The sequence below is a fragment of the Falco naumanni genome, chromosome 12, assembly GCF_017639655.2.
Source record: "Falco naumanni isolate bFalNau1 chromosome 12, bFalNau1.pat, whole genome shotgun sequence".
In the NCBI taxonomy this organism is placed as follows: domain Eukaryota; kingdom Metazoa; phylum Chordata; class Aves; order Falconiformes; family Falconidae; genus Falco; species Falco naumanni.
In genome coordinates, this window is record NC_054065.1 from 16515081 (window position 1) to 16542149 (window position 27069).

General features: G+C 51.2%; 2 protein-coding genes across 2 annotated transcripts in view; both read left to right on the forward strand.

Annotated features, from left to right (window-relative positions):
- The first annotated feature begins 401 nt into the window (after positions 1–401).
- On the forward strand, positions 402–17607 carry FOSL2 (FOS like 2, AP-1 transcription factor subunit). Its single transcript, XM_040612081.1, has 4 exons — positions 402–1165; positions 7260–7514; positions 11172–11279; positions 12787–17607. The coding sequence occupies exons 1-4, from the start codon at positions 1067–1069 to the stop codon at positions 13294–13296; spliced, it is 972 nt and encodes a 323-aa protein (XP_040468015.1). The 5' UTR covers positions 402–1066; the 3' UTR covers positions 13297–17607.
- A 1671-nt stretch (positions 17608–19278) lies between these two features.
- PLB1 (phospholipase B1) overlaps positions 19279–27069 on the forward strand; it is a 100242-nt gene continuing 92451 nt past the window's right edge. The window contains exon 1 of the mRNA XM_040612250.1: positions 19279–19323. Within this exon, the coding sequence (XP_040468184.1) occupies positions 19279–19323 (45 nt within the window). The remainder of the gene's footprint in view (positions 19324–27069) is intronic.

The following is a 27069-nucleotide window of genomic DNA, read 5'->3' on the forward strand; positions in this document are numbered from 1 at the left end:
AGCGACATTTGCGCCCCGTTCCCCCGAAAGCGCCGGCCGCCCTGTCAGCGGTGTGCCTGCCCCTTTAAATCGCGGCGGCCGGGCCAGGGAATCCCTCTCGCAGCGCGTCATCCGCGGCAAGGAAACCCGCGCTCGCGTCGTGCGACGCAAATGACCATTTTTGGCAACGTGCGACAGCGGACGGGACCAAGTGGGGCGGGGGGAGGCGGGGCCTGACGGGAACACGACGCCGCGCCGCCCCCGTCGCTCAGCCCGCCCCGCCCGGACCCGCGCCGAGCGCGGGTCCGGGCGGGGCGGGCTGAGCGACGGGGGCGGCGCGGCGGGCGCGGCGGGGGCGGGCCCCATCCCCGTCTCCCCGTGTCCCCCCCCCGCGGCGGTGGCAGGTGGGAGGCTCCGCGCTGGCAAGGTGGGGCCGGTGCGCCGCGGGTTTGACGTGTGCGAGTGCACATGGTGCGGCGGCGGGCGGATAATAAGCGAGTGGGGCCGGGGCGATGCCATTGCTCTGAGTCACCGCGGGTGCGCGGAGCTCCCGCTCGCCCTACCGAGGAGCCGCGGGGCGTACGGCCCGCTTGAGTCACCCGGCACCGGGAAAAGGGGCGGCCGGTGGCGGGGTGTGTGTGTGTGGGGGGGGGGAGAGCCGCTCCGCCTGCAGCCCCTGGGGCCGCTCCGCCGGCGGGGCGAGTCGCGCCGGGCAGCGCGGAGAGAGGACGTCGGGGCGCGCTGCCCACCGCTCTGCTCCCGCGGCGCCGCCGAGCCTCCCGCCCCGTCCCGTCGGCGCTTCGCCGCTGCCTCAGCCTCCTCTATTATTGTTCTTATTATTTTATTTTTTTTCTCTCTTCACCACCCTTTTTTTAAGCCTTTTTCACCCTTCTCCCTCCCCTTCAAAGCCTTTTTTTTTTTCCCCCTTTTTAAATTTTTTTCCCCCCTTTCCCGCGGCGAGCCTTGGGAGGCGAGAGGCAAGCGCCGAAGAGGTCGGGAGGGAGAAGGGGGCGGGGAGACGGCGAGGGAGCGGCGGGTGTCGGTGCGGGAAGGCGGGGACGCGGCTCCCCCGGCCCGACCTCGGACCATGTACCAGGACTACCCCGGGAACTTCGACACCTCCTCCAGAGGCAGCAGCGGCTCCCCGGGACACCCCGAGACCTACTCCACCGGCGCAGCCCAGCAGGTAGGGCCGGGCGCTGCCCCTCTCCCCGTCCCTCCGGGGCTGCTGCGAGCGCTCCCGGCGCAGGAGTTCACCGCCACGCCCGGGGAGCGGCGCTGCCTCCGCGGCGAAGGCGCGGGCGCCCGGCGGAGAGGCGCCGTCCGCGGGGGCGCAGGCGGTGCCGGGGCGCGGGCAGCCGGCAGCCGCCCGTCTCGTCCCGTCTCGTCCCGTCCCGGCGCCCCCGCCGCTTTCCTCCCCTCCCTGCCCGCCCCGCCGCGGGGCGAGAGCCGCGACCCTGCCGGGCGGGACGCGCGACGGAGCTCCCCTCCGCTCGGGGCCGGGGGTGCCGGGCCGGGGCCGGCGGTGCCGCGGGAGGCAGCGGCCTGCCCCGAGCGGGGACGCGCGGTGAGGAGGCGCCCGGCGGGCCGTCCCGGCCACGGGTGGAGCGGCGCCCGCGGGTGCCGGTGGGGAGCCCCCGCCCGGTGCCCGGGGACCCGCCGCAGCGGCGGGCCGGGGCCAGCTCGGAAATCGAAGGGCTCCTGCAGGCGACTCCTCTCCGGGGCCGGTAACGCGAATACACGGCGCATCGCACTCTTCCTCCTTCCTGCTTTTGTTCTCGCCGGGAGCTGCTCTGGCCCCCTGTTTGCCGGCCCTGCCCGAGCCATCGGGCTCTGCCCGGGGCTCGCCGGTGGGTCTGGCCGCCTTCCCCGGGACTTCGGGAGGTGCCGCCCGAGTTACTTCCAAGGCGCGACAGCAGCCGCCGTCACGCGCGCAGGGGGCGGCTTGACGCGGGCTCTGCCCGAAGCGCTCTGCCCGTGTCCCCCCGCCCCGCTTCTCGCCCGTGTCGCCCTGACCCGCTCCCCAAACTCGGGCTCCGCGGCCGTGACACTGGCTCTGCCCTTCCCACGGGGGAGAGCCGAGGCCCGGCGGCGCGCCGCTCCGCTCCGCTCGGCCCGCTGCTCCTCCGCGCCCCCGCGGCCGGTGGCTCCTGCCCGGGCGGGAGTTTCCAGGGGCGCCCCCCGCGCCCCCCACGCTCCCGCTGCCGGGCGGCGCTGGAAGAATGGCAGATATTTCCTGTGGAAGCGGCGTGAATTCGCGGACCGAAAAGCCTGGTCGGGTGGCTTGGGGGTTTTTTTGGGTGTGTGGCTTTCTTTTCTTTTATTGTATCATTTTCCTGAGACAACATCTCAGAACGGCTTATATGCCTACATCGACTAAATCCACCACTTCTGGGGAAGGCATTACACAATCGGACCAGTTATACAAACCTGGGTTATTTCATAACTTGTTTACATCAGCTGGCCCAGCCTCACTTTTTTTTTTTTTTTTTTTTCCGCTTTTTCAGAGTTGGGCTCCCCCCCCCCCCGCCCCCCCCCCCCCCTTCCTCACAATATTATTATTTCTTGTGTGGCCCGTACGAGCGAACTGGCAGGGTGAGCGCATTGCTGTCTTCGCATCGAGAAGTCATAGGATCATTTCAAAAAAAAAAAAAAAAAAAAGGAAAGAAAAAAAAGTCCAATCTTAAACTTTGCCAACCGTACCAGCCCGTGACATTCCTCACATTAAAGAAGTTTTACCAGAAATGACTCGCTGCCGCTCCCCGCCTGCTCCAAACGCATCTCGCTGGTGCCCTCTGCGGGCTGCGGACCGAGGCTTCCAGGGATTTCGCTCGGCCCCGGCTCGTTCCCGGTTTACAGTAAACGCCGGGACAAGGTGGGGGAGCGGGGCGGGGGGCTGAGAGGCTGGGAACGCCCCGCAAGCTGCACATCCTTCGCTCTCCCTTTGCTGCCCCGGCGCAGCAGCTGCGCTGGGTTCAAGCACTTGCTGCGGGAGGTGGTGAAACTGCTGCGGCCGCAGCCTGGGGGCTGCCCGGGACCGACCCTTGTTTTGGGGTTTTCCCCTTTCTGTTTTCGGGGACTGTACATCTTCCCCGGGCAGCCGGCGTGCGTGGTGTTTGATACGGGGGCCAGAGCCCAGTTTCTAGGGTTACTATCTGAAACGGGGCTTTGCGCAGGACACCGGCTTAGCGAGAACATAAATGTTTTCTTTAAGAATCCGGGAGATTTCTCAAGGCCTTTTGCGTTGTCTTTCCCTTGATCCTTACAGATGTTGTAGATTAGGATCAAATGTAAGCGTTGCCTTTACCCTAGCAGTCCGGCTGTTCTGCCGATTCTGGTCTAGAGAGATCTGCAGAATTTTATCGCTACAGAAAACATGCTTTGTAGAAATTTTTTCTTTAGTGTGTTGGTTTTGGTTTTTTTTCCCAAAGCAAGAAAAGATGCATCAGTCACATGTTTAAATGGAAACTGTGTCTCTGAGCCAAAACTTTGATGCTTTTTAATTATTTTTCCCATACAACGCAGCACTGGAACATTTTTCTTTTGAGTTGCGTGTCATGCTATTTTCCTAATCACTGACTTGCCATGTGGTAAACATAGACTTTAATGGGAAGAGTTTGTGTACTCTTTCAGACTGGTAGACTTTCCCCTCAGATACCCCAGCACTGTGTGCAGTTTTCCTTCGAGGAGATGTTCAACATGGGACAGCCATCAGGGGCCATGTATTTATTATAGGATGCATCCTATACACCCTATATTTGATACCTGAGTAGTTGTTACTGGATGTTTTTTTGGTGGTTTTGTTGTTGGGTTTGTTTTTTCTCGTGGCCATTGGACTAGTTTTTGGTGCTGCTCAGCACATGCAGTTACGGGTGTAAGTGAAGGTCCAGAGGGGAGCAGAGACACGATGGGGTGCGGTACAGAAACTCCTTGTTAAGATGAAGGGAACCACAGAGCAGAACCCTGAAATGTTTCCATGCTGCCCGTGCTCCTATGTTGTGACCTGCTAACGTGGCCTGTCCCTGCCTGTGACAGGACTTGCTGGGGAACTCTCTCGACCATGGGTCAGGGGAGGGCCCCCATCCAACCCCGTATCTTTAAGGCAGAGCAGAGACTGACCTCAGTTCTTGGCACTCTTAATGACAGGACTCTTTCTGTTCGCTGTTTAGTTGTTGCTTTTTTTTAATGATACCCTCATCTGTGTGTTGCTTGGGTCAGGAAGAGAGCGGTGGCTTTGTGGTTGAGTGCGTGCTGCGTGTGCAGCCCTGCAATCTGGCTATCGCCCCGTCTTTTCTGTAGCACAGTGAATTCTTTGTAGATAAGAAAACCCAAGAACTGGCAGGGAGACGCCTCCAGGAGCCTCTCCCGGGTCAAGAGAGGAGAGCTGTGGGTGTCCTGGGCGAGGAAATGGCAGGAGGGAGTCTGGAAAGCGGAGAAATGGGGAGGTGGGTGAGGGCAGCCGGTGCTGCCGGGCTGGCAAGGGGATCGAGGCTCTCTGAGGGGAGGGGGAGGACAACAAAGCTGGAGCTGCAGTTTGAGGAAAGGTCTGGAGCTCTGCTGTGAGGAGGCTGGTGCTCAAAGGGGCTGTGCAGGGGAGGTGGCAGGGAATTCGGGTCCTGTCACCAGAACCAGCAGTGTCCCAAGGGTCAGAGCGGATGGTCACTGGGTAGAGTGGGAGCTAGCAGCATTTTGGCATGGCAAAACTGATCCAGTGCAGTGTCCTAGCAGGTAAGGCGAGGTATGTGGGGAAAGCCTGACCGGTCAGGAAGCGATGCTTTGTAAACCCCAGTGGTAGCCTGAGCCTCCCGTATCTGAAGGCTCAGCCTGTTACAGCAGCATGCATGTCCCTTAATTAGTTATCTGGGAAAAATACTGCCTTTGGAAAATACAGAATAAGGGTTGGAGGGATTTTTTAAAATTTTTTTTTAAAGACGTTTCGAGGGATTAGAAAGGAAGCTGGTGACAGAGGTGGAGCATGGCACAGGCAGGGACTGCAGTGCAGCCAGTCTCTTCCCTTGGGTCTGCAAGCAAACCAGCACCGTGGAGCTGCCGAGGGATGTGGCTGAACTGAGCAGATCCCTTTTGCTGTCCAGGAGACCTCCACTAGTGTTAGAGAAGGGTCCTAGGCTGAATACAGGAGTGATTGCAAGCGGAATAGTCACGTTATCAATAACTTGGAGCCTGATCTTTGTGTCAAGACACTTGTATCTTATGTGGCTGATTTGGTGGTGGATCTGACTCTCCCGACCTCTGATGGGAATTTTTAGCAGGTCATTGGGTGTTGGAGGCTGCAGCGACCTGGAACTGCAGCAAAGGGTCATTTGCTCTGGAATGCAAGAGGTGTCTTCTCATAGCAAAGCACCAAAAGATCTGTGAAGGTTTTGCAGCCATAGCTTTCTAGTGTCCCTGCAATGGCGACAGGACTCTCTCTTCTCTGCTTTTTGGGTACAGGAGGGGTGGTGGCGCAGGTAGATAAAAGTCATGGTAGAAACCACTTGTGGAGCTGGAAGCAGAACTTGTGTCCCTTGACTTGAGCAGTTGCGGTTCAACTAGTCTCACACTTCCTCCCTTCTGCAAGGTTAAGGTCCTTTGTGTTTATGGTTGTGGAGGCATCAAGGTATCCTCTCCTGTGCCATGTGGTCACGGCCTACACTGGGCAGAGCAAAGAAGGGCGTTTGTGCCTGTAAATTCCCCTGTAGTGTCGACAGTTTGTAGCTCTGGATCTCTGTAGTTAATTGGGAGAGGTCACAAAGACGGCATGCGCTCTGAGCTGTAGGTATGCTGAGGCTCGGTTGGGCTCGAGCTCCAGGTGAATCTTTGAGGTGCTGGTGGGGCTTTTGCCAAGGTCTTAGTGCCAGTGTCACCCTGTCTGTGTAATTCCCCCACCTGCTTAACTTGATTCACGGTCCTTCCCCCTCTCATCCTTTCTTGCTAGGTTTTGAGCTGTCCAAAGCTGTAAGATGGCATTTGTTAGTATTAAGACTGGATCTCCTGGTCTCCAGGCCTTGGCAGCTGGACTTTCTTATGGCTAATACTGGCCTGTAGTTATCAGAATGTGAAATGCTATTTGCAGTAGCCTTGGTTTAACAAAGCTCTTAAAGTGCTTGACTAGGCACACCCTGAAAAGGAAATCTGTGTTGAAGGCCCTTATCTGGGACGCTTACCTGAGCTGAGGTCAGGCTGATGCAAGGGCTCTCGCTTCTCTGCGAAGCTAGTTTGTTGACCCAAGAAGGAGCACGTTTTTCACAGGATCATTTCAAGGCTTACAAATGGGTGGTAGTGACAGCTGCTGGTCCTACAAGCCCTGTCCCTTGCCTGCGATGGCTGGAGAATGGCTGGTATGTCTGTCTGTAAAACTGAGTCAAACCATTGAAAGCCTCCCGAAGGAGCTCCGCATAGACAAAAGCATTCTTTCTCCCCTACTTCTCCCTCCGGGGACAAGCGATTGTTTTCCTTGCAGTTTAGTGCCAGCATATTATCCAGATGGATTTACCTCTCTGTCTGAAACAAGGTGTACATGTATTTTGGAGGAGATCATTACCTGCTGCCTTGGTTTTACTGCTGCCTTGTTTTGTCTAGACAGTGCAGAGAGCTGCAGGGAACTTGTCCGATCTGAATCCTAAGACTTATTTTATAGGCTGCTATTAAAATACATATCCTCGCACGTAACCATCCCAGGGCCGGCTTTCTCGCCCTGTGTGTGTGACGAGCACAGAACCACTGAACGAGAAGCAAGCTGCTATTCTTGCTGTACCAAACCCGGTGCGGACCCAGCCCAAATTTCAGGGGAATCCTTTGGCAGAAGGCGGCTTTGCTCTGCTTGGTAACAGCATTTCAGAGCTGAAGTTTCTCTTCCTTTTCTTTGGACTGGCAGAGAAGTGTTTTTCTAGAAACTCCTTAATTCCCCTTTCGCTCCATGCCGGAAGGCGCGGTGGGCATGGGTGGGAGGTGGCTGCGGTGGGGACGCTGCCCGAGAGGAGTGGCTGGCGTAGGGGATGCTGGGGGTGTGTGGGGGGATGAGGAAGGGGGCTGGGAGAGGGTAGGGCTGCTCTGGGGCCTGAGCCCAGCACCTTCCTTGGGGGGCTGTGCCGGGCAGGGGCAGCCCGGGATGCTGCAGAGGCGCCAGCAGCTGGTGCCTTTGCTTCAGGTGCTGCTTTGATCCTCGCTGGTGCCACTCCTGAGGGCCTAGCTGCTTCCTGAGTAGCCGCTTATGTTCTGCTTTCATTGACGGTTTCTTCTCTTCTCTCTCTCTCCCTTTTCTGCCCTGCCTTTCCTCCTAGAAATTTCGAGTAGATATGCCAGGATCAGGCAGTGCTTTTATCCCTACGATCAACGCCATCACAACCAGCCAAGACCTGCAGTGGATGGTCCAGCCTACCGTCATCACCTCCATGTCAAGCCCTTACTCTCGTTCGCACCCCTACAGCCACCCGCTGCCCCCGCTGTCTTCCGTGGCTGGACACACGGCCCTTCAGCGCCCTGGGGTCATCAAAACCATCGGGACCACAGTGGGCCGGAGACGAAGAGATGAGCAGGTAACCATGGTGGGGAGAGCATCTGGGGGTGCCTCAAAGAGGTGTACAGAGACATTCCCCCGCCCCGCCGCCCTCTCTCGGGATCCCCTGGCCCCACGGGGGAACGCTGAGGTCTGTCCCCTGCACTGTACAGGTGCTGGGATTTCTCAGGGTGACGTAGGGTGTGAGCTGGAGGGTGATTTTATTGCTGCTTTCTCATCGTATGGCAAGATTTACCCAATCTCCATCAAACGTTTCGCACTGCTGGGCCGCGTTGCGGCTCAGTTTCAAAAGCAGGTGCAACTCTGAAGTCGAGCCCTGGGTTTCAGTTTGAGTGTTTCTGCCACTCCAGGCAGAAGGAAACCTCTGAGCAAGCAGAGGTTCTTTTACGTAGGTGCTTTACGAATTTGACACCAAACTACATCAACTGCTGGTTTATGTCTGCTCTGCAGCAGCTAGCGCTGCTCCAGTCCCATTTTGGGGGGATACCACCAATACCAGACAGCGTCGTGCAGGGAGGAACAGCTTCCCCAGAGCACCTCGACCCTAGTAGCAAGATCCTTCTGGATATCCAGGGTCTAAATCCACCTTCCCGCAACAAACATGCGATCGCTTGATCTCCTTACAGCGGGGAGGTGGGGGTAAGCAGAAATGTTTCTACTCCCAGCCCACTGGCATTTTCACAGCTGGGATGGGTTAGCTTGTGCTACTGCTGCCCTGTGCTTAGCCTCCTGATGGGACTATCGAGCCAGGACCCTGGATCTTGTGCTGGGACAGGGTGGCAGACTAGATGCAGGCAATTTGACCTCTGGAAATCTTTACAGCCTGTGAATTCTTCTTAGTAGAAAACAGCCTTTTCCAGGGCTGTCTGGTGAACAGCTATCCACAGTGCTAGGCTAATTTATTTATTTTTTTAAAAAAAATCTGAATAATCTAGATCTCCCCAAACTGTTCCCAAGCAGCGGTTGTGTGAGTTGCTGCAAAGCGGTGTAATGAGACGCCCTGCGAACCCTCAGTACCCAAGCACACGCTATTGCATGAGGTCTGTTTCTAATAAGGCTCACCAGCCCTACTTTTACTTCCACGTCATCTGTTTTGATTCACAGTCTGATTATTTTATGTGGGGTCGCTGTCTGGTTTAGACCTAAGAGGCAGGGAAGGGGTTAAAGTCACTTGCCCAGAGTGAGCCGCATCTCTGTGTGGGGAGCTGGTGTGGGTGCACTGAGGACCCGTTTTTTGGGAGGAAGGATGGAGCAGCCGTGGTGGTTCCGGTATGTGCCAGCCCTTTCCACCAGCCGGAGCTACCTCCTGGTTCCCTTCGTGCAGGGCTGGTGTCCAAAGCCAGGGAAGCTCTTATGAGAACTGGGGGAATAATTAGCAACAACTAATTTGTTTGACAAATGCTGCCTCTGTGTTCACAAATTGGCCGTGAAGAGATCACCATATTCTCCACTTTATTTGTTGTTCAGAGTTATTTGCTGAAGGATGCCTGCCAAGCAATTCCTGGCCTGTGGCTTGTTTGCAAGCCGTTCATTGTGGGTCATTCAAAGCCAAGTCCTTTTGATTAGACGCGTGCTAAGGCAGTACCCGGGCGCTTTACCGTGGCTCTTTGGCTCAGGTTTCTGCTGCTGGTGCTTTGAACACCACATCGGAGTGCCTTTTTGGAAAACGTTGTGTAACGCTTTATGAAAAGACCCTGTTTTGATGAACATTACTGCCAGCGAATGCACGTATTGGGCTTGGACAAGCTACAGATAACACGTACAGCAGGGGCATGAAGAGTGCCAAATGCAACCACTTCCAAACAAATCCAGCAACTGCTGACAGAATATTCCTTTTTAGACCCATTGTAAGTTAAGCACGTCCAGATTAGGGGCTTCAGCCCCACCTATGAGATTTTTGCAAAGCATAGCCTCAGAGGCAAATAATTTTAAAATGGCTGAAGGCCCTGGGAGGAAAAATTTCAGTCCCAGCATACTTTATTGAGGTCTGTGCTTCTAAAGCATGAAAGGGCTCTTAAACTCTACACAGATGCCCCGGGTCAGCCCAGAACCTGTGTGCGTGCTTAACACTTTGCTGTACTGCAGACTCTTGAGTGCAATGCATTTTCACCCCACATATATACAGGCTGGGAAGGGAGCGGGCAGAGCTGCAGCAGGGAGAGCAATGCCTGTGGGAGTCCTTCGTCGGGGGAACTTGCCAGACCCCCGCTGGCTGCTGCCCAGCAGGGTGGAGGTACCCCCCCACCCTGAGATGGAGTGCTGTGATCTGTTGACGGAAAAGAAAAGCTTTCAGGCCCCAAACCTGTGTCCTGAAGTCCTAGAAGTGCTTGTTGTCATTCAGTGTGCATCTGGGCGCCTGTGCTGCGTGCAGGTGGAATCGCAGGCATGGACCAGATCCTGAATAAAAAAAGCAGAACTGAGCGAGGTGAATGCACAGAGGCTGAAGTAAACCCCCTGAAATGGCAAAGATCGAAATTAAGGAAATAAAGCAAACCAAAGCAAACCAGAATGAGGTTAGAGTAAAACTAACGCTAAAAAGAAAAGACAGTGAAAGGGGGAATGTCTCATGTGCGATTTTGACAGCCTCCAAAGGCATTGAAACTGAAAGCTTTTATGAAAAGGTTTTTTCTTTATATTTGCTGCTGGCGCTACGTGAGATCTGACACGTGCTTTTCAGGGTGCTTGTTTCACTTTTGTTTGCAGTCCCCGGGCCAACAGCACACACCAGCCCGGTGAGCTCCAGTGCAGGGCACGAGGTGGGTCTGCAGCGGAGGGGGATGCACAGCTGACCCTCTGTGTGCTTTGAGTCCCCGTGGCAGCGCCAGCTCCTGCACGCCGTGTGCCGTAGCTGCGAGCCCGGCTGCGCTGGCCCTCTTCACGCTCTGCTGTACCGAATCCCCCGCCTTGGCAGTGGTGCAAGCCTATCTGCCGCTGCTGGCATTTCTAAAACCTCGTCTCAAACCCCAAAATCTAGGCCTGGCTTGTCCAGATCTTGTGGGCTCCTGCTTGCTTCCTCTGGTTTCGCAAGTGTGTCGCTTCATGGGTTTCTATGGAATTGCTCCTGATTTACATCAGTGAGGATGTCAGCTGGCCTCAGGAAGCCCTTGATATCACTGGAGCCTTGCCTGCTGATGCAAGAAGCACAGTGTGTTATCTTGCCGAGTGCTCAAAAATCTGAGGTCAGATTTTTTGGGTGGTATAAATCATTGTTGCTTCATGGACTTTATGGGAGCTCTGATGATTTTCCTGTCTCCCCTTCCACCCCATCGCCGACCTTCAAGCTAACAACTATTTTTGTGTGGGAAGCAGCAGATATTTTCTTTCAAGAAAGAGGCACTTACAACATCATGCTCTGGTTTTGCTTAATGTACCACCCAAGTTGTGAAACAATCAGAGAGCATCTTTTATCTGTTTGGCCTTGGTGCAGATTCACTGTCCTCTTACACAATCTTCCCCCTTGCTCCCTGCTCCATCTTCTCCTCACCCTTCTACTAAGACCTGGTGCAGGCAGAGATACTGTGTGCTTTCATCTTCTGCTGACATCAGTGAAGAGGGGGAGTGCTCAGCATCCTGCTGGATCAGGCCTTTTTCCTTTGCCTTGTGGTTAAATCCTCACGAACTTCAAGGAATGCCTTGCTCAGATCTGATTGTGGGTTTTCTTGGCACTTGCCCACAGCTGTCGCCTGAGGAAGAAGAGAAGCGAAGGATCCGGAGAGAGAGGAACAAGCTGGCAGCTGCTAAGTGTCGTAACAGGCGTCGAGAGCTAACAGAGAAACTCCAGGCGGTATGTGCTTTGCATACATTTCTCCTTCCTTGTCACCCACCCTTTGGACCAGCTTGAAGGGCATTGCTCTCCCTCCACTAGTATGTTTGGGGAAGATGCTACAAAATACACGCTGCCTCCCCCTTCTGAGGTCACTCTATGGCATTGCTCCTATATCAGTTGTGGTCAGGGCTCGGGCCCAGAGTTCAGGAGCCTAAATTCCCAGTGCTGACCGCCCAAAATGTCCTAGTAGCTCTCTTCCCTTCTAACCTCCCAACTAGCGTGAGTCTCCCTACCTCTGGTCTCCCTCCATAAGTGGAAATAAAGATGCTGTGTGCCTCAAAGGCAGGTTTTGAAGACAAAAGCACTGAAGATGATAGGATTATCTGAAAGCAGCAGAAAATGAGGCAGATGTTTTGGCTACCTATCAAAGCTACATCCTTTAGCCTAACCTTTCTTTGGTGGGGGTAACTGATTTCCTGTACAAAGGAAGCACCACAGAGACGTGTAGTCTGGTGCCACAGGGGGAATAACTAGTTAAGCTGGAGAAGGTAGGGATGAGCACAAGAACCGTGAGGTAAGGGACTGACTGAAGAGGAGTCAAGGATGGGATGTGTTGAAAGAGGCTGGAGGGAAGACTTCAGCTCTCCTGCTTAAGAACTAGCTTGGGGCGGGTTTTATTTGATGATCTTATTAAGCAGTGCAGCAGCAGCAGTGAAAGCACACCAGTGAAACGTGCTGCTGACTCAAATCTGGGAGGTCTTCTCAGTGTAGGGGGGGCAGAACATCCTATAGGAAGAATTTAAGGATTGTCATGACTAAAGTAATAGGAGTGAGAGGAGTGCAAAGTGGGAGGTCATATCCTGAAGGACTGAGAGCGAGTTCTTTGGGACGGTGAGCTCCTCATACAGGAAGGTACTAATTGCTCACAGATTGACTATGAGCCATCAGTGTGATGTGACCATGGGAAAGAACGTATTAATCCTGGGGTGTGTCAAGGGACTACCCAGTGGAGATGAAAGTGTTACACCTTTGTGCCGGAGTCAGGCAAGTGTCAGACCTAATCTGGAATATTCACTGCAGAAAGAATACGGAAATAACGGAAACAGTTTAGAGATTGCTGTACATGGCCTCCATCTAGGTGAAAAGAATATGACTTACCTAAGACAAAAAACGATGGGAGGAGATCTGAGTGCGCTCTGCCAGGGTGTCTGTCAGGCAGACAGCAAGAGAGAAGGGTGAAGTCATAGGCCAGGACAGAGTGATAGAAGCTGGCCATGAGAAAATTAAGGCAAGCTCATGAGAAGACTATTTATAACCCCTAGATCAGGGGAGTTTGGGAATAGCCTACTGGTAGGCACATGAAACACAAGATGCTCAGCTGGCAATGACCTGGTGCCTGCTTGGCTCATGAAGAGTCTGGGGTGTATCTGCCCATGCCAGATGGGAACTGGACTTGATGGCCATGTTCCAGGTGAGGAGCAGTTCCAGAGCCTATGATATTTACTTATTCCACTTCTGTCTGCAGGAAACTGAAGTGCTGGAAGAGGAGAAGTCAGTGCTGCAAAAGGAGATCGCTGAGCTCCAGAAGGAGAAGGAGAAGCTGGAGTTTATGCTGGTGGCTCACAGCCCTGTGTGCAAAATCAGCCCTGAGGAACGTCGGAGCCCACCATCCAGCAGTCTCCAGAGTGTTCGGACTGGAGCAAGCGGAGCGGTGGTGGTGAAGCAGGAGCCTGTGGAGGAAGAGATCCCATCTTCCTCTTTGGTCCTTGACAAAGGCCAGAGGTCTGTCATTAAGCCCATCAGCATTGCTGGAGGTTTTTATGGGGAGGAGGCACTCAACACTCCCATCGTGGTGACCTCAACACCAGCCATCACTCCTGGCTCTTCCAACTTGGTGTTCACCTACCCCAATGTGTTGGATCAGGAGTCTCCTCTCTCCCCGTCCGAGTCCTGCTCCAAAGCTCACCGGAGGAGCAGCAGCAGTGGTGACCAGTCCTCGGATTCCTTGAACTCTCCCACCTTGCTGGCATTGTAATTCCCCTGCGGCCCCCCATTTTGCCAGTGTGTTACATCCCCCCCAGTACCATGGGGGGAGCCCCCCTCCATGGGATTAGAGACAGGCATGGGATCGTTCAAGCACAAGGGCAGCAAGAACAAGGATGGGGAAGTGCTGCAGCTCCAGGAAGGAGAGTGAGGACCAACACCAGCTCCCTGGAGGCAAGAAACGGCAAGGGTGGGACTGACGCACCAGGACTGTTTGGAGAGGGTGATGTCCCTTCTGTAGCAACTGCCTATGGAAACCTCTTCACGGCCGTAGTGGACTTGGGGAGCACCCCTGGCCAGGACTAAAGGCGAGCTGCAGGCGGTTGCTAGTCGTCCCTTCCCTTTATGAATTGATCTGATCAGTTGTGCTCTGTGCTTAGATCATTCTGGTTAGTTGATCTTGCAACTTCCCTCTTTCTCTCTCTCTCTCTCTGCGCTTATCATTTCCAATGTTGTCAATCCCATGACATTTCATCCAGTTGCTCTGAACTTTAAAGGCTTGTTAGGATCTTTCCTTTTGGGACAGGCTGTGGGAAACACAGGGTTGCCCAGGCAGGAGAGGGGTGGCTGGAAGTTCTGGGAGAGGAGGGGACCAAGAGGAGCCCGAGGACTCAGCAGCAAAGACAGAGCCTGTAACTCTGGCCTGGGGCACAGAGATGGTGAACAGAGACAGCAGGAGGCTCATGTAGAAGCCTTTCTTTTTTAAAATGAAGATACATTTATCCCCTTGGACTCCTCAAAAAACAAGTTAGCATCTCAGGGCCAAAGTAGCATCAGAAAAGCTGCTGGGCTGGCACTTACCAGTGTCTTTGGGCAGGGTTTTATCCCAGTTTGGTGGATATCAAATCTACTGCTTGTTGTTTTCTTTTCCTGGGCTGCCTGCTCTCTAGGGAGTATTGCATCTTCCTCCCCATCAGGGCTCCTGACTCAGAAGCTGATCTCTTCCTGTTAGTAAATCCTCCCCTCCCCTTGGCCATATTTGCAGAACATGCTACTGAAAAAGAGGTGGCACCACATGCCTATAAATCTAGGATGGAGACTGGCAGTGAATAAGAGAGTGAAACTAGCTGGCTGTATTCTTGCTGACTTTTCCATTGTTGGGAAAGCAAGCAGCGCGCATCTACCAGTTGATACGAGCGGGTGTTGTTTGCTCAGAGATTCCCAGTTTCCAAGGTTGGGGAGAAGGCAGTGGTCCAGCCTTCCAGCACAGGCCACAAGGCACTCCTGACCAAGCAGGAATGGCATGGTTGAAGTGATGACCTGTTTGAACTAGAGCAGAACTAATGATAACCTCTGGTTATGAATGACAAATTGACAGCAGAGAAAAAATTGATTACTATTATTTGCACCTTGGTCTTTGGCCTCTGTAGGCTTTTTAGGGTTTGTAATTTTTGCGTTGTAATTGATCTGATTTTTGGGGGGTTGATTGGCCTGAAGACAAAAAAAAACCAAATCAGAGGGCTTTTCTCCTAGCCCTGGGTCCTTGTCTTCTCCAACCTGTGGGCTTGACTGCTACTACTAAGTGCTCACAGAGGGCACAAGCTCTCCAGCACTGATGTTCACTACTGAAAACAGCAATCTGTGTAATATGTTCCCACTTGGAGTCAAGCTCAATTCCTGTTGATGTCAAGGCACTGACAAACCATGACCACGTGCACACTAGGATTGCCAGGCTTGCCAGCTAAGCCATTAGGGGATGTCTCTTTGGTCCTGCCTGTCGAAGCTGTGGTGGCAGCTATTTATTTTGGTGTGAGATTTTCTTGTTCTTATATATATATATGTATTATTTTTTTTAATCAACTGAAACCAGGGTATTTCTTGGTCAGGCTGGACCTGGAGGAATGCAATATGCAATTATAGGGCCAGTCTCATGAAATGCTAAATTACTGCAGTCCCCACCAACTCCACTGGGAATTAAGGGGCTTCAGTCTTGTGGATCCAGACTTTTACTCAGCAGGGCTGGCTTCCCTCAAACCCTGGCCACTGCCTATTCCTTGAATCATTTCAAAGGGACATGACTTTGGCTCTGAAGGCAGACTTTGCTTTTTTATTATTACTGTTATTTTTAAACCCAGATATTTACCAAACCTGCCAGAAATAGACATGAGTGATCTTTTTGTTTCATAAAGCTGATTGTGATTCAGGCTTTTTCTGTATTGCTTAAACACTTCCATCATTACACCAGTGCTAGAGATTTCAAATTGAGCTTACACAATAAGTAAAATGATAAAGGAGTTCTCTTGTCCCTATATGAACATCAAAACTTCCTTTTTAATAAAGTAGACCTTAAAATTCCTGTAGTTAGCACAGAGGATCCTGTTTTCATAGGGGTTTATGTAGATGATATCACTTTAGGTGAAACTGCTGTTTCTCTGTCTCCATTTTCCCAGATGCTTGTTTGGACCAGCCTGGATTTGAAATCTAAAATCTAAAAAATCTGTTCAATAAAATATGTCTGCATGTCATTGCCACCCATTTTTGAGCAGATAGTGGCATTGACAAGTGGTCAGTCCTAAAGTGATACAGCTACTTTGGAGGCTAGCTGCCCAGGATCGCTGTCTCCTGGGAGATCAGGACCATTGCTACTAGGGCTTTCAGGGAGTCAGGTGCCTCCTCAAACCCAAGTTAGCCTAACTTCTAGTGGAACAACAAAAATCTGCCGTTACTTTTGCTCACTGAATCATTGCCAAAAGGAGCCGCAGCTGGCCCTTGCCGCACTGCCTGCTACTTTGTCATTGACCTTCTCAGAGACAGGACAGGACGGTCCCCTTTCCTGTCCTGTCATAACGGATGGGATCCATGTAAAACTGCCCAGAAAAGAGTTATTTTTATTTTCTATACTATCTGGAAAAAAAACCCAAATACTTTGTGCGTGCCTGTTTTGTCCCTCAGATCTCTCAGAGGATGTCTGTGTTGGGATCACTGGCCTCCTGCCTTCTGTGTTTTGTGGATCAGCCTTACTTTTGTTTAGTTTCTGGCAGACAGGTACAACTTGAGCTCTGCTGCTGTTTTGGTCTGGCCCTGCATTCTTTTCAGGTTTACTGGTGTGCTTTTTGGGAATTGACTGTCTTCCCCATCCCCAAAGTGGTATTTTCCATGAGTACCTTTTCTGCCGATTCCTAAATGTAGTGTCTCCATGTTCTGCATGTAATGGGGATGTGGGAATTGTTATAACTAGTGTCTGACCGAGAGTTGTTGAGTCAGTAGAAAAAAGCCCGGGGAATTTCAGGTGGTGTTGGGTCAGCCCACTAGTGACTGGCCCAGTTAAGCTTCTAATAACATCTTAAATTAATCAATGCCAAACTGGGAGGAGCAGTAGCAGCTGCATTGAAGGAAACATTCAGCTTCCAGGTGATGTTTGCTGTTCTAGTTTTTCCCTAGTTCCTCCTTCCCCCTTCCCAGTTGCGGCATTGCCTTCATCCATTCCTTTTTTGTAGGTGTGGAGACTGGGTAAGTCTCAAACTGCTTGTGGTGTGATGGGATTTGGGACCAACATGTTGGGGACAGTAGCTCTCTGTTGTGTTTTTATAATTATTATTTAAATGATCTATTTAGTTCATCTGAACCTTTAATTTTGCTGCTTACTGTATGTAGGATCCACCTGGCCTTCGTCCTAAATGAAAAGAAAAAACAAAAACCTAAGACACCCCCCTCCTCCCTGGTATCTTATTATTTATTGGCAGGCAGCCGTCTTGTGCCTGCTCTAGCAGATCTGCCTGCCATTAATTTAACATCCTCCCAACTCACCTTCCTGGTGTTTGGTTGTTGCTTTTTTTTTTTTTTTTTTTCCTTTCTTGTTGGGGTTGGTTTTTTTTTTTATCCTAAAACAGACTTCTGAAATGTAAGAAATCTTATTATTGTGACACTTGCAAGTTCATTAGGAAGGCCAAGTCAACATTTTAAGAGGTGGGGGGAACAATCTATATTTTATTATTTATTTATCATGTTTACATCTTTTTTTCTGTTCAAGACTTGGATATAATAAAGAAAGCATTAAAAGTACTCCAATCTTCTTTTTTTTAGGCTAGTAATTTTTTTCCTATTCTTTAAAGAAAACATTCTGGGTTTTGTTGTTGTCTGTATAAAATGTAAAAAGAGATATGTTTCTAAAGATGCATTATCATTCCTCAGTGAACAGTAGGTGGAGTTCAGGACAAATCTCAGAATACAAGATAATAATAAAATCCCATCCTGTTTTACTTAATTGTTCCCCTTCTATTCTGTATGATTAAAGGGTTATTCCACTTTCTTGTTTGTGGTTACTTGATATTAAAACCATATTAAAATGTGTAGAAAATAGGTATCCAGTTGTTTTTGCTCAGTGAGAGGATAAACTGTTGTATATATCTTGATATACTGTGTAGTTCAAAGTAACATCAATAAGGGATAGTGCATCTTTATTAGAGCGATAAGTTACTAGTGTCACTGAAGTCTACTTTAAGATCCTCAGAAACAGAAGGGGCCTGATTTTGATTCCACTGTCCTGGGGGCAAATTGAAAGCATTGGCAGCATATTTGGCTGCTCCAAAATGGGTGTCAGAGGTGGAGTCAGTCATTATCAGGCGACAATGAGGATTATTGAAGGTTTGGGGGCACCATTATCTTTTTTTTTTTTTTTCCCCTTAAAAGTTTTAGATCGTAATCTTTCTCTTTTTCTGTTCTTTTTTTTCTTTTTTTTTGTTTTTTTTTTGTTTATTTGCGGTGAAATAGTTTCTGCCAAGGAGGTTCTTAAAGGTGACTGCTGAATTGGGACCCTTCTTTGCTCATCGTAATCTTGATATCGTTCTTGCAGTCCTGGAGATTCTCAGCTCTGAGGCGTTCTATCTGGTGTTGTCTTTTTTCTGTTCTTGTTATTTTTCTGAATTACAGGCCTACAGTATTTGCACTAAAACAAAAAGCTTGTTAGAGAAAGCTTGCTGCTATGAAAGAAAGAACATATTAAAATGGTTTTGCTTTTACAATTTTAACTGAGTAGCATTTTGTAGAATAAAATCAATCTAGACTGAAAAGAAAAAATGACGTCTTTTTTCCTCTGCACCTTCCCCCATCGTACTCCTTTCTTTTCCTCCCGTTCCTCAGTGGTGTGACATTCCCCCCCTTCTCCTTTGGTGCTCAGTTGTAATGATTGGCTGTATTGTTGACTATGCTGCTGAGAGTTATGACACTTGTAAATCTTGTTTTAATGACATTGTGGACACTCTTTTGTACAGCAAGAGCTAACTGGAGTTCTTCTCTCTCTGTTAATTGAAGTCATTAAAAAGCTCCCTTTGCCATGAACAATTAAAAGCGCGCATGTTCCTTCAATGTGAACAAATGGGTACAGCATTGCCAGGTGCCTGGTTGTAGCACATTTCAGGGCGTTTTTAATTAGAGCAGCTGCAATCCAGACAGCTGTTAGCTGCAACAATGGTAAATGGGGCAGAGGCTAGCAGAGCAGACCACCTGGGCTAAAAGGCAAATAATGCATTAATCTTTTCATCTTGGCTTCGAAAAGGAAAGTGATAGAGGTAGAAAATACATGCTGAGGTGACTTTACTTTTTTTTTTACTTTTTTCTTTTTTTTTTTTTTTTTTCCCCCTGTTCCCCCTAATCCACTTTCTCAGCCAGAAGGACTCAAAGCTTCTGCTCTGAAAACGGGGGATGGAGAGCATGGTTGCTTCACTGGCAATAAGAAAGAGGTTAAGATGGGATTCCATTGTTCATCTCAGAAAAGCTGCAGTCCCTGGTGTGGAAGGAACACAGATACCCTAGTTTAGGAAAGGAGGATGTCATATCCAGATTAAAAAAGAAACGGTGGTGGGGAGATGTTAGTTGAGTCATGGCTAGCCAAGTTGGTGCCAGTCCAAGCTGCTTCTTACTCATGGGTTTCCTTAGGAGTAATGTCTGCTTTGGCTTCCTGCTGGCCCCTGACCCCTCTTCTTTTTTTTTCTTTTTTTAATCCTACCCTCCCCCCTTTTTTTTATTTTTTCGACCCATGTGCTCTCATAGTGCCATGGGGAAGGAGGTGAGAGATGTCAGAGTAAGTTCTGTGGCTGCTGTATGAAAAGATTTGTGAAGTCATGGGCAATGCTGAAGGTATCAGTCACCAGAATAGGGAATGCATGCACATGCCTGTGTGAAGTGAGCTCAGCAGTCAGGAATCCATATCGTAGGAAAGTTGACACTAAGTCAACATAGGATGGTTTGGGCTATAGATCTGGAACCAGCCTTGGGGTGCCCCACGGGGTCAAGTATGACACAGAGGAGGAGCCTTTGAGAGGCTTTTTCTACATGTACTCATCCTAGCGGGGCTAAAGAAAGAAGTAGTTATTCTGGGGGGCATGGCAATTATAAGCAAATATGCTGATGGACCTGAGAGCATCATCTTTTAATATCTATCTCCACAGGGCCTCAGGCATGGGGAGTCCCCATTTGATCTCCGATGGTACACAAGCTTTCTCTAAGGGGAGTGCCTCCAGGATTTCCTGCCTTGCAAAGGGCTTTCCCATTACGCCGGTGCACAGAGGCACCCAGCCTCAATTTTGTCAAACCGGCTCCTTTGGCAGCATAACCCCCTCCACCCCCTCCCAAAAAAAAATGCTAAGAGGAGGATACGTTCTTGCTTGCCTCCTGCCAGCCCGAAGTGCTCCCTAAGCTCCTGTCTGCTGACAGCGCCCTTCGAAAAGGCTTAGCGTTGCTTGTCTGCAAATGCTGGTTGCGAGGCAAGGCCTCCCACCTGATTTCCTCCCAGCACTGGCTGGCTGCGACTGCCTTTTATCATCATTAGCTCACAGACACTGGAATGTCCACAGCAGTTACTGTAATTTGGTTTTGAAGGATGAAATTACACAGCAGAGCAAACTTTTCCACCGGTCTTCTAGCTGTGGGAGGCCAAATTCTACCACATTGACATGGAAATCGTGTTTTTCCTGACATCCTCATCTTGGTTTAGATCTCCACTTCACATAGGGAATTTCCCCTCCTTCTGAAACAGGCTCACCTTCTCTCCACCCTGCAATGCCTAGATCTTGTCTTGCAAGTGAGGGATCTGTATGTTACCATGGGGCGGGCAGAGTCATGCTGGAAGAGAGATCATCCATTCCTTTTTCAAAGAAAGGATGTGAGAGGCATGGGCACCAAAGCCTCTTCCATCAGGACTGGTATACATCCCCATGATGTCTTTAGTGTGTACAAGAATTAAGAGAGGCTTCCCTTCTCCTTTGCCTGTCCCCTTCCCATGATGTGACACTCATCTCTGGACTTTCCTCACAGTCGCATTTCTCAGTGAAGTATCAAGAACTGGCTTATCTCTCTAGGCAGCGTGTGTGAGTAGCCTGGCCGTGTTATGTATTCGGTGGAGAGGAGACTCTACCTGGTGCAGAGCTTTTGTGGCAAGAAAAAACCCAGAGGAGTGACCTGAATGTACGACACCAGAGATGGAAAATTGTCAGATGAAGGCTTTTGGTGATTTTATTTTTAATTATTTTTACTTTTTTAATTTGGTCTAGAATCTGCAGGAGCAGCTACAGGAACACTATAGAAATTCTGCAGCCAGTGGAAAGAATAAGCATGTGCTAAACCTGAAGAAAGCTTAATGGCAAGCACAGCTGGAGTGGGAGTGTGGGGGAAAGGAGAGCATCCAGAATGCTCGTTTGAAGTGATGTTTCCACTGTCATGTGGGAAGGATGTGACAAAGGAAAGCTGTGACATGGTTATTGCATCAGATACCCCGAACTGGAACAAATGATGCATTTTTTAAAAAAAGACACACCACCTTATGGTCGTACTCCTACTGATGTCTATGACCTGATCCCCCTGAAGTTTTGTGTTGTCATAACAAGGTCTTGAATTCAGCTGCAAGAGTCCAGTGTTTTCTGCTCTGTCTCATGTGGCACAAGTGAAGCCCCTATATAGCGGTGTTTGGCCAGTGTCAGCACAAGGAGCAATGCAGATGGATTATCAACCTGTCTGGAAGTTGCTGGACTCTCTCGTAAGGCTGAAGTTTAAAAGAAGGTTTTTCATGCATGTTCCAGTGTAGTGAGATCCAAGACACCTCAGGAAGACTTTTCTTGATCAAGACAGGGCAAGGCTGGGAGGAGAGGCTGAGAGAGTTGGGATTATTTGGCTTTGAGAAAAGAAGGCTCAGAAAGGATCTTACCCAAGTGTAAGTACCTGACGGGGATAGGGAGGACGGAAGATGCGGTCAGACTCTTCCTGGTAGTACCAAGGGACAGGAGGAAAGGCAGTGCTCACAACTTGCAACAGAGGACATGACAACAACTTTTTCACTGAGAAGGTGGTCAAACACTGGCAATAGGTTGACCAGGGTGGTTTGTGGAGTCTCCATCCTTGGAGACATTCAAAACCTGACTGGACATGGCTCTGAGAAATCTGCTCTAACTGACCCTGCTTGAGCAAAGGGGTGGACTAGACACTCTCCAGCGGTGCCTACCAACCTCAGCCATTCTGTGTTTCTGCTTTTGATTCCATACAGTCCAGGAGTATATCACAAGCATATGTCTTTCCCCCTTGCAGTGCTATCTCATTTGAACTCCAGAATGCCTTTGTACTAAATATCAGCTTTTTTGATGCTGGCTATGCAAGGTCAAACAGATAAGGACTAAGCTGGGAGGAGGATATCATGGCAGACAGGAATGTAAACTGTTCAGCCTGCTGCAATGTGAGTCTCAGATTTCTCTATTTTGCATGCTCCATTCCACAGACTAGCATGGGGGAAGAGAGGGAGACAGGCCTTACATGGCTGTAATCTAGAGCCTGCATCCCACACATGACTGTACAACCTGCAAGTTCACAGGCAGCACCAGGAACTGTTGCCTACGTGTGTTTCACAGGCTTTCCTACCATTTTTCCTCTCTCAGGCAGAGGTTGTTTTTCAAGTTCCCTAGAAAGCTACATATGGATCTACAGCCAGTGATCCTAGGTGAGCTTATGGGTCAAGCACAATCCATCAGCTGAGCACAGACGCTCCCACACGCCCCCCATCCCCTTTCTGCAACCCTAATGGGGCTCCCAGACTCAGCCAAATTCATCAGTGGCTCCCAGTGATGACTCTCGTCATCACTCATGCTGGTGATTACTGGTGCGAGCAGCCACAGCAGGAGATGATGCTGTTTTGGGGCAAAAGGAAGAAATAGGTCAGTTCTTTTCCTTTGGGTAGCTCGAGTTATTCAAGCACTGGATGCTCTAATTCACCTAATTCCTGTTTCAGTTGTTTACATCATGTTACTGTTCTGAAATGCACTTAACTTAGTTTTGAAACAGTTTAGCTCATGTTCATGAGGGTAGAACAGCAGACGCCGGCCTGTGGGCTTAAAAGAAAACTTACATGCCAGAGGCCCATGAATGTCTTCAGTAATTCAGAGGGAAAGGTGATCCCTCCACATCTAAGATCGCCCTATGGTCTAGCCAGGCACAGCTCTGCTCCGATCCCTCAAAGCCGAAGCTTAGGGTAGGGCGTCAGCACCAGCAGCGAGCGGCACCAGAACCTCACACAGCAGAGGTTGGTGGCTGTAGCCTTTGTTCTAGGCTGATGCTGACTTAAAGGGCTGCAACCCTCTGCTCCTCCCTGGCTGCTACAGGTCACAGGGGTAATGGGAGATGTTAGCTGGCTTTTGTAGCCTCCAACTGAACACTGTGTTTATGAGCCACAAGGACTGTGATTAAATCTCTACTCTGAGCAACGTTCTGAGGCCATACTGGTATCTAATTACCTTCTGCACTTCTGGCAGCTGAGGAAATGAAGATCTGCCTGTGTCTGCGGTGAAAGGGAGGGAATAGGAAAGGAGAGTGATGCCTTAAAACATCAGCTTCAGGTGCTTCCCTTGACCTTGTTCATGCTCTTCTGGCAGTACCTGCGGCTGGGATGGGTGCTCATTCTGGAGTGCTGCTCTTCCTCCTCCCTGCCCTTTGTCATGGTGGAGGTGGGGGGTTTGCTGGAGCTGCTGTCACACCCGGCCAGCCCTTCCCCAGGCAGCTGCAAGGAGTAAAGTTGTGCTGTGGTGGCACAAAGGAGGAGCTATACAGTGAAGGTCTTGGCAACTTGAGGTCCTCCAAGATGCATCTTGACTGTGGAAGGTCCTTGACTACATGGACCCGCCTGCCCTAGGGGGCTTGGGGAAGTACCCTCCTGGGCAATTGCTTTTAAGAGTATGGTTGGCTGCCTGGGCAGGATAGCCCCTGTGGTAACTGTCTGGTCCCTGTTTTGTTTTTCTTTTCTCACTTGGCTCTGACCCTTAATTTCCCTGTGCAGCTGCTGCCATTGCTTGATTCCCCAGGACCAGCAGCTGCTGCACAGGCATGTTTCTGGTGATGCGGAGGGAGGAAGGCTGTTTCCACCATGGGGCTGTACAAAGGGCTGCATCCTGTGACCAGGTGCCATGGGGAAGAAAGCCATTACTAATCCCTATCATACAGCAGCTCTGCCTGCCCAGCAGGATCAATGGCGCCATCTCGGCCCCATTATGTTGATTCTGAATCATCGAGGAACGCCAAGGAGCTGGGAGGAGAGGGCTCCTCCCTGTGTGGGGTACTGCTGCCTGCCTGAGACAGTCAGGTCCTCCTTTCTTCCCCCCCTCACCCCGATTTTGGAAGAGGTGGTGAAGTGCTCAGTGGTGCTTACACCCGCAGGCTAGCCCAGATCCTAGAGGAGGACGGGCAGGGCAGAGACCCTGCTGGGACACATGCCAGGCTCATCAGCCCCAGGAGCGCCGGGCAAGCATGGGTGCTGTGCACCCTCCCTGCTGAGGCCAACCAGTCGTGCTGGCAGGTAGAGGCAAGGGTGGATCTTGGAGCCATTTCCAGGGAGAAGGCTGGCACTGGGGAAAGCAGAGAGGCTGCAGCTGCCTCCTTCCCCCCAGCATTCATGCAGGGTTGGGGGTTCAGCATTTAGAAAAGGGTCCCGGTGAGAAGTCGCCCGTCCATCCCCGCGCTGCTCGCAAAGGCGAAGGGAGATGGCTTTTCAGACTATACCATTTAAGGAGTTCCTCAGCTTAGTGAACCTCAGCTGACCTCAGGGTATACCGAGTTTCCAGCTCAGCGGAGCAGCCTTTCAGTTGAAAGCACATCACCCAAAACTTCCCTCTTTGCATCTGGGCGAAGGAGAGGCTCTGGGAGGGTGGGCAGCACACAGCAGTGCACAGAAGCAAAGGCAACATCGAGTTAGTGGGTCTTGGATATAGCCAGGTCCCTTCCAAGGGAGGATGTTGCAGGCCAACAGGACCAGCTTGAATGTGAAGCAGCTTCAGTGGCTTTTGGCAGGTGCTGGGGCAAGGGGGATGGGAGGGTGCCAGGCCGGCCCGTAGCACCACTGGGTGCTGCAAGTCGGGACGCGGGACGTCGCCCCAGCAGTGCAGTGTTTACAAAGGTGAAAAACATTAATAACACGCACTATGCTCCTCCTGTTGTTTCAACAAGATCAAGGTGTGTACAGGAGAGCGCGTGTGTATATACATGTGCACACACACGCACTCGCTGCAGCTGGCGTGGGATACCACTCGGTGCAGGATTATTCCAGCCAGGCTGCAGTCAATACTGACAAATACAGTATACGTCCCGTCTTGCCCACAGCAGCGAGGGAGCTGTGGCAGGCTCAACGCTTTCCTCCCTCTTGTGAAAGACCCGGGGTGTTTTCAGCAGCGTAGGGAGCTTGGGTCCCAACCACTTTGGGTCCCAGTGGTGCATGGTCTTGCTGGTGCACCAAGTGAGTCGGGGGGAGCAGCTCCCAGCCGGCACCTTTCTCACTGCCCGTTCACCCCTCCGTACTCTGCCTGCTCGGCATGCTGCACGAGACAGGGGTTCAGTGTAAGAAGAAACAAAAAAGGAACAAAACAAACAAAAAAAAATGTGAGATCATATAATTAAAGATGGTATCAGAATGTCTAATTAGGATGACTGAGAGAACTTGGCTGGGAGACGCAGCCAAGAGCTGAGTTAGTGTGTTTGCCAGTCCAAAGCTCCTTAACAGTAATTAATCCTTAAATGTCCAATTGTTCAGAGTTCAAGGAAACACCTCCTACTACTGTACTTTGTGTTCCTGTTAAGCAAGGAGACACAGCAGGGCGTGTGCCCTTATTCTGTAAGAGCGACACGCCTAGGGGTGTTGTTAGGAACTAGACCGAAGGTTGAGTTAATTATTAACTACCTAAGAGTTCCCAGCATTGCACAATTACCCAGGCTGCCTTGCAGCTGTGCGCTTGCCTGGTTGTTTTTTGTTGGTTTTTTTTTTTTTTTGGAAATAGAAATGTCGAGCTTTAAGTGGTGCGTGTGTACAAATTATACTATTGTCATCTGCTCCCCTTCCAAGTGTCTGTCGTGCCACTGAGCTGGGATGCTTTAGCAAAGGAGGCAGGGGGAGCGTATGGGCATATATACATGCCGTATGAAAGTCAGCGCTCTTCGCTGAAACTCAATAGGCTTATTTACATCAGTTGCAAATTTGACCCAGAGATTTTTCCTTTGTTTTGATGCTGTCAGCAACTTTTGCATTAACATAAAAGCCCTGGCTATTTACTCTTGTGGGGTTTTTCATTCTGTTTGCATTTTTGAGGTGGGTTGTGTTGCATTTTTTTCAGTGTTGATATTAATGGGGAGGGGGGAACCTGAAGGAAAGAAGCAGAGGTTTGACACCACAGGTGAATTGAACTGCTCCTCCTGCTACGGGTCTTCGGCCATCATCGGACCCTCGTCCTGGCAGTGACTGGGTCGGTGGGAGGAGGTGCTCCGGAGTGGGCAACTTGTGCTGTCTGATGCTGGCATGGGTGTCCGGGGCGCGGAAGCGCCATTGGTGCCTTCGGGAAACCCCGACTCAGCAGCGGGATCGTGTATCTGTCACAGACAGAAGGGACTTATGTGTCATTTCCTCAGATGCAGCATCATCTTTTAAGTCGCGTTTCTGCGTTTTTATCCTCTCCTGTCTTTTTTTAATTGACCCTTTCTGGCAGGCGTGGCAAGGGCCCGGTTGGGAGCCGGCCAGCCAAAGTTGCTTCTGCAGGGGATCATTAACTCCAGCGTCAGCCAAGGCCGTTTAGTGTTTAAAAAACTCAGACAATTAAACAGGGTCACAGCCCTGAAATGCTATAATTGGAAAGCAGACTGTGATGATGTCCACCGACAGCGACCGGCTCCCTGGCACCAAGGCGGGCCGGGCAGCAGGGCCGGGCGGGAAGGGCAGCCAGGGCAGGGCTGTTCCACCAGCCTGGCCAGGCCTGGCAGGGCCACACCGAGCAAACTGCGGCTGGGAGGGTCCCTGCCCAGCCAGAAGGGTCCCTGATGGTCCCTGCCCAGCTGGGAGGGTCCCTGCCCTGCCAAGCCTACATGCAACAGGCATGAGAATGCGGCCTGGGGAGGGAAATGGGGGAGAACATGGACCTCTCCGGGGCCACCCGGCAGCCAGGAGCTGGCTCAGGTGTGGGGGCCAGACCTCCCGGGCACAGGCCACACTATGCCTCCACGGGTCCGTGGTGGGCCCCACGCCAGCCTGAACCTTGCCCCGGCACTGGTCCCGCAGGCATTGATCGGGGCATGAAGACCCTCCCATGCCAGGCTGCCATTTTGGGAAGGCGAAGGGACTGGCCTTGTCTCATGGCTGCCGCCTGGGGATTTGGAAGCGGCCATTACCTGGGCCCTGGGCCCCAGGCGAGCTTTGGGGTGGCAGCCAGTGGTGGTTGGGGCTCTTCCCAATGTAAATGGCACTCCTGCAACCTGGCCTCTGCTCTTAGCCAGTTCTGGGTACCCCAATACCAAACGCCATCGATGCTGGTTCCTGGGC

Excerpts from the sequence above, each read along its gene's own strand:
- FOSL2 (XM_040612081.1), top strand. The coding sequence starts at position 1,067 with ATGTACCAGGACTACCCCGGGAACTTCGACACCTCCTCCAGAGGCAGC. Across the intron at positions 7,515-11,171 it reads GGAGACGAAGAGATGAGCAG|CTGTCGCCTGAGGAAGAAGA; the intron begins GTAACCATGGTG and ends ACTTGCCCACAG. Across the intron at positions 11,280-12,786 it reads TAACAGAGAAACTCCAGGCG|GAAACTGAAGTGCTGGAAGA; the intron begins GTATGTGCTTTG and ends TTCTGTCTGCAG.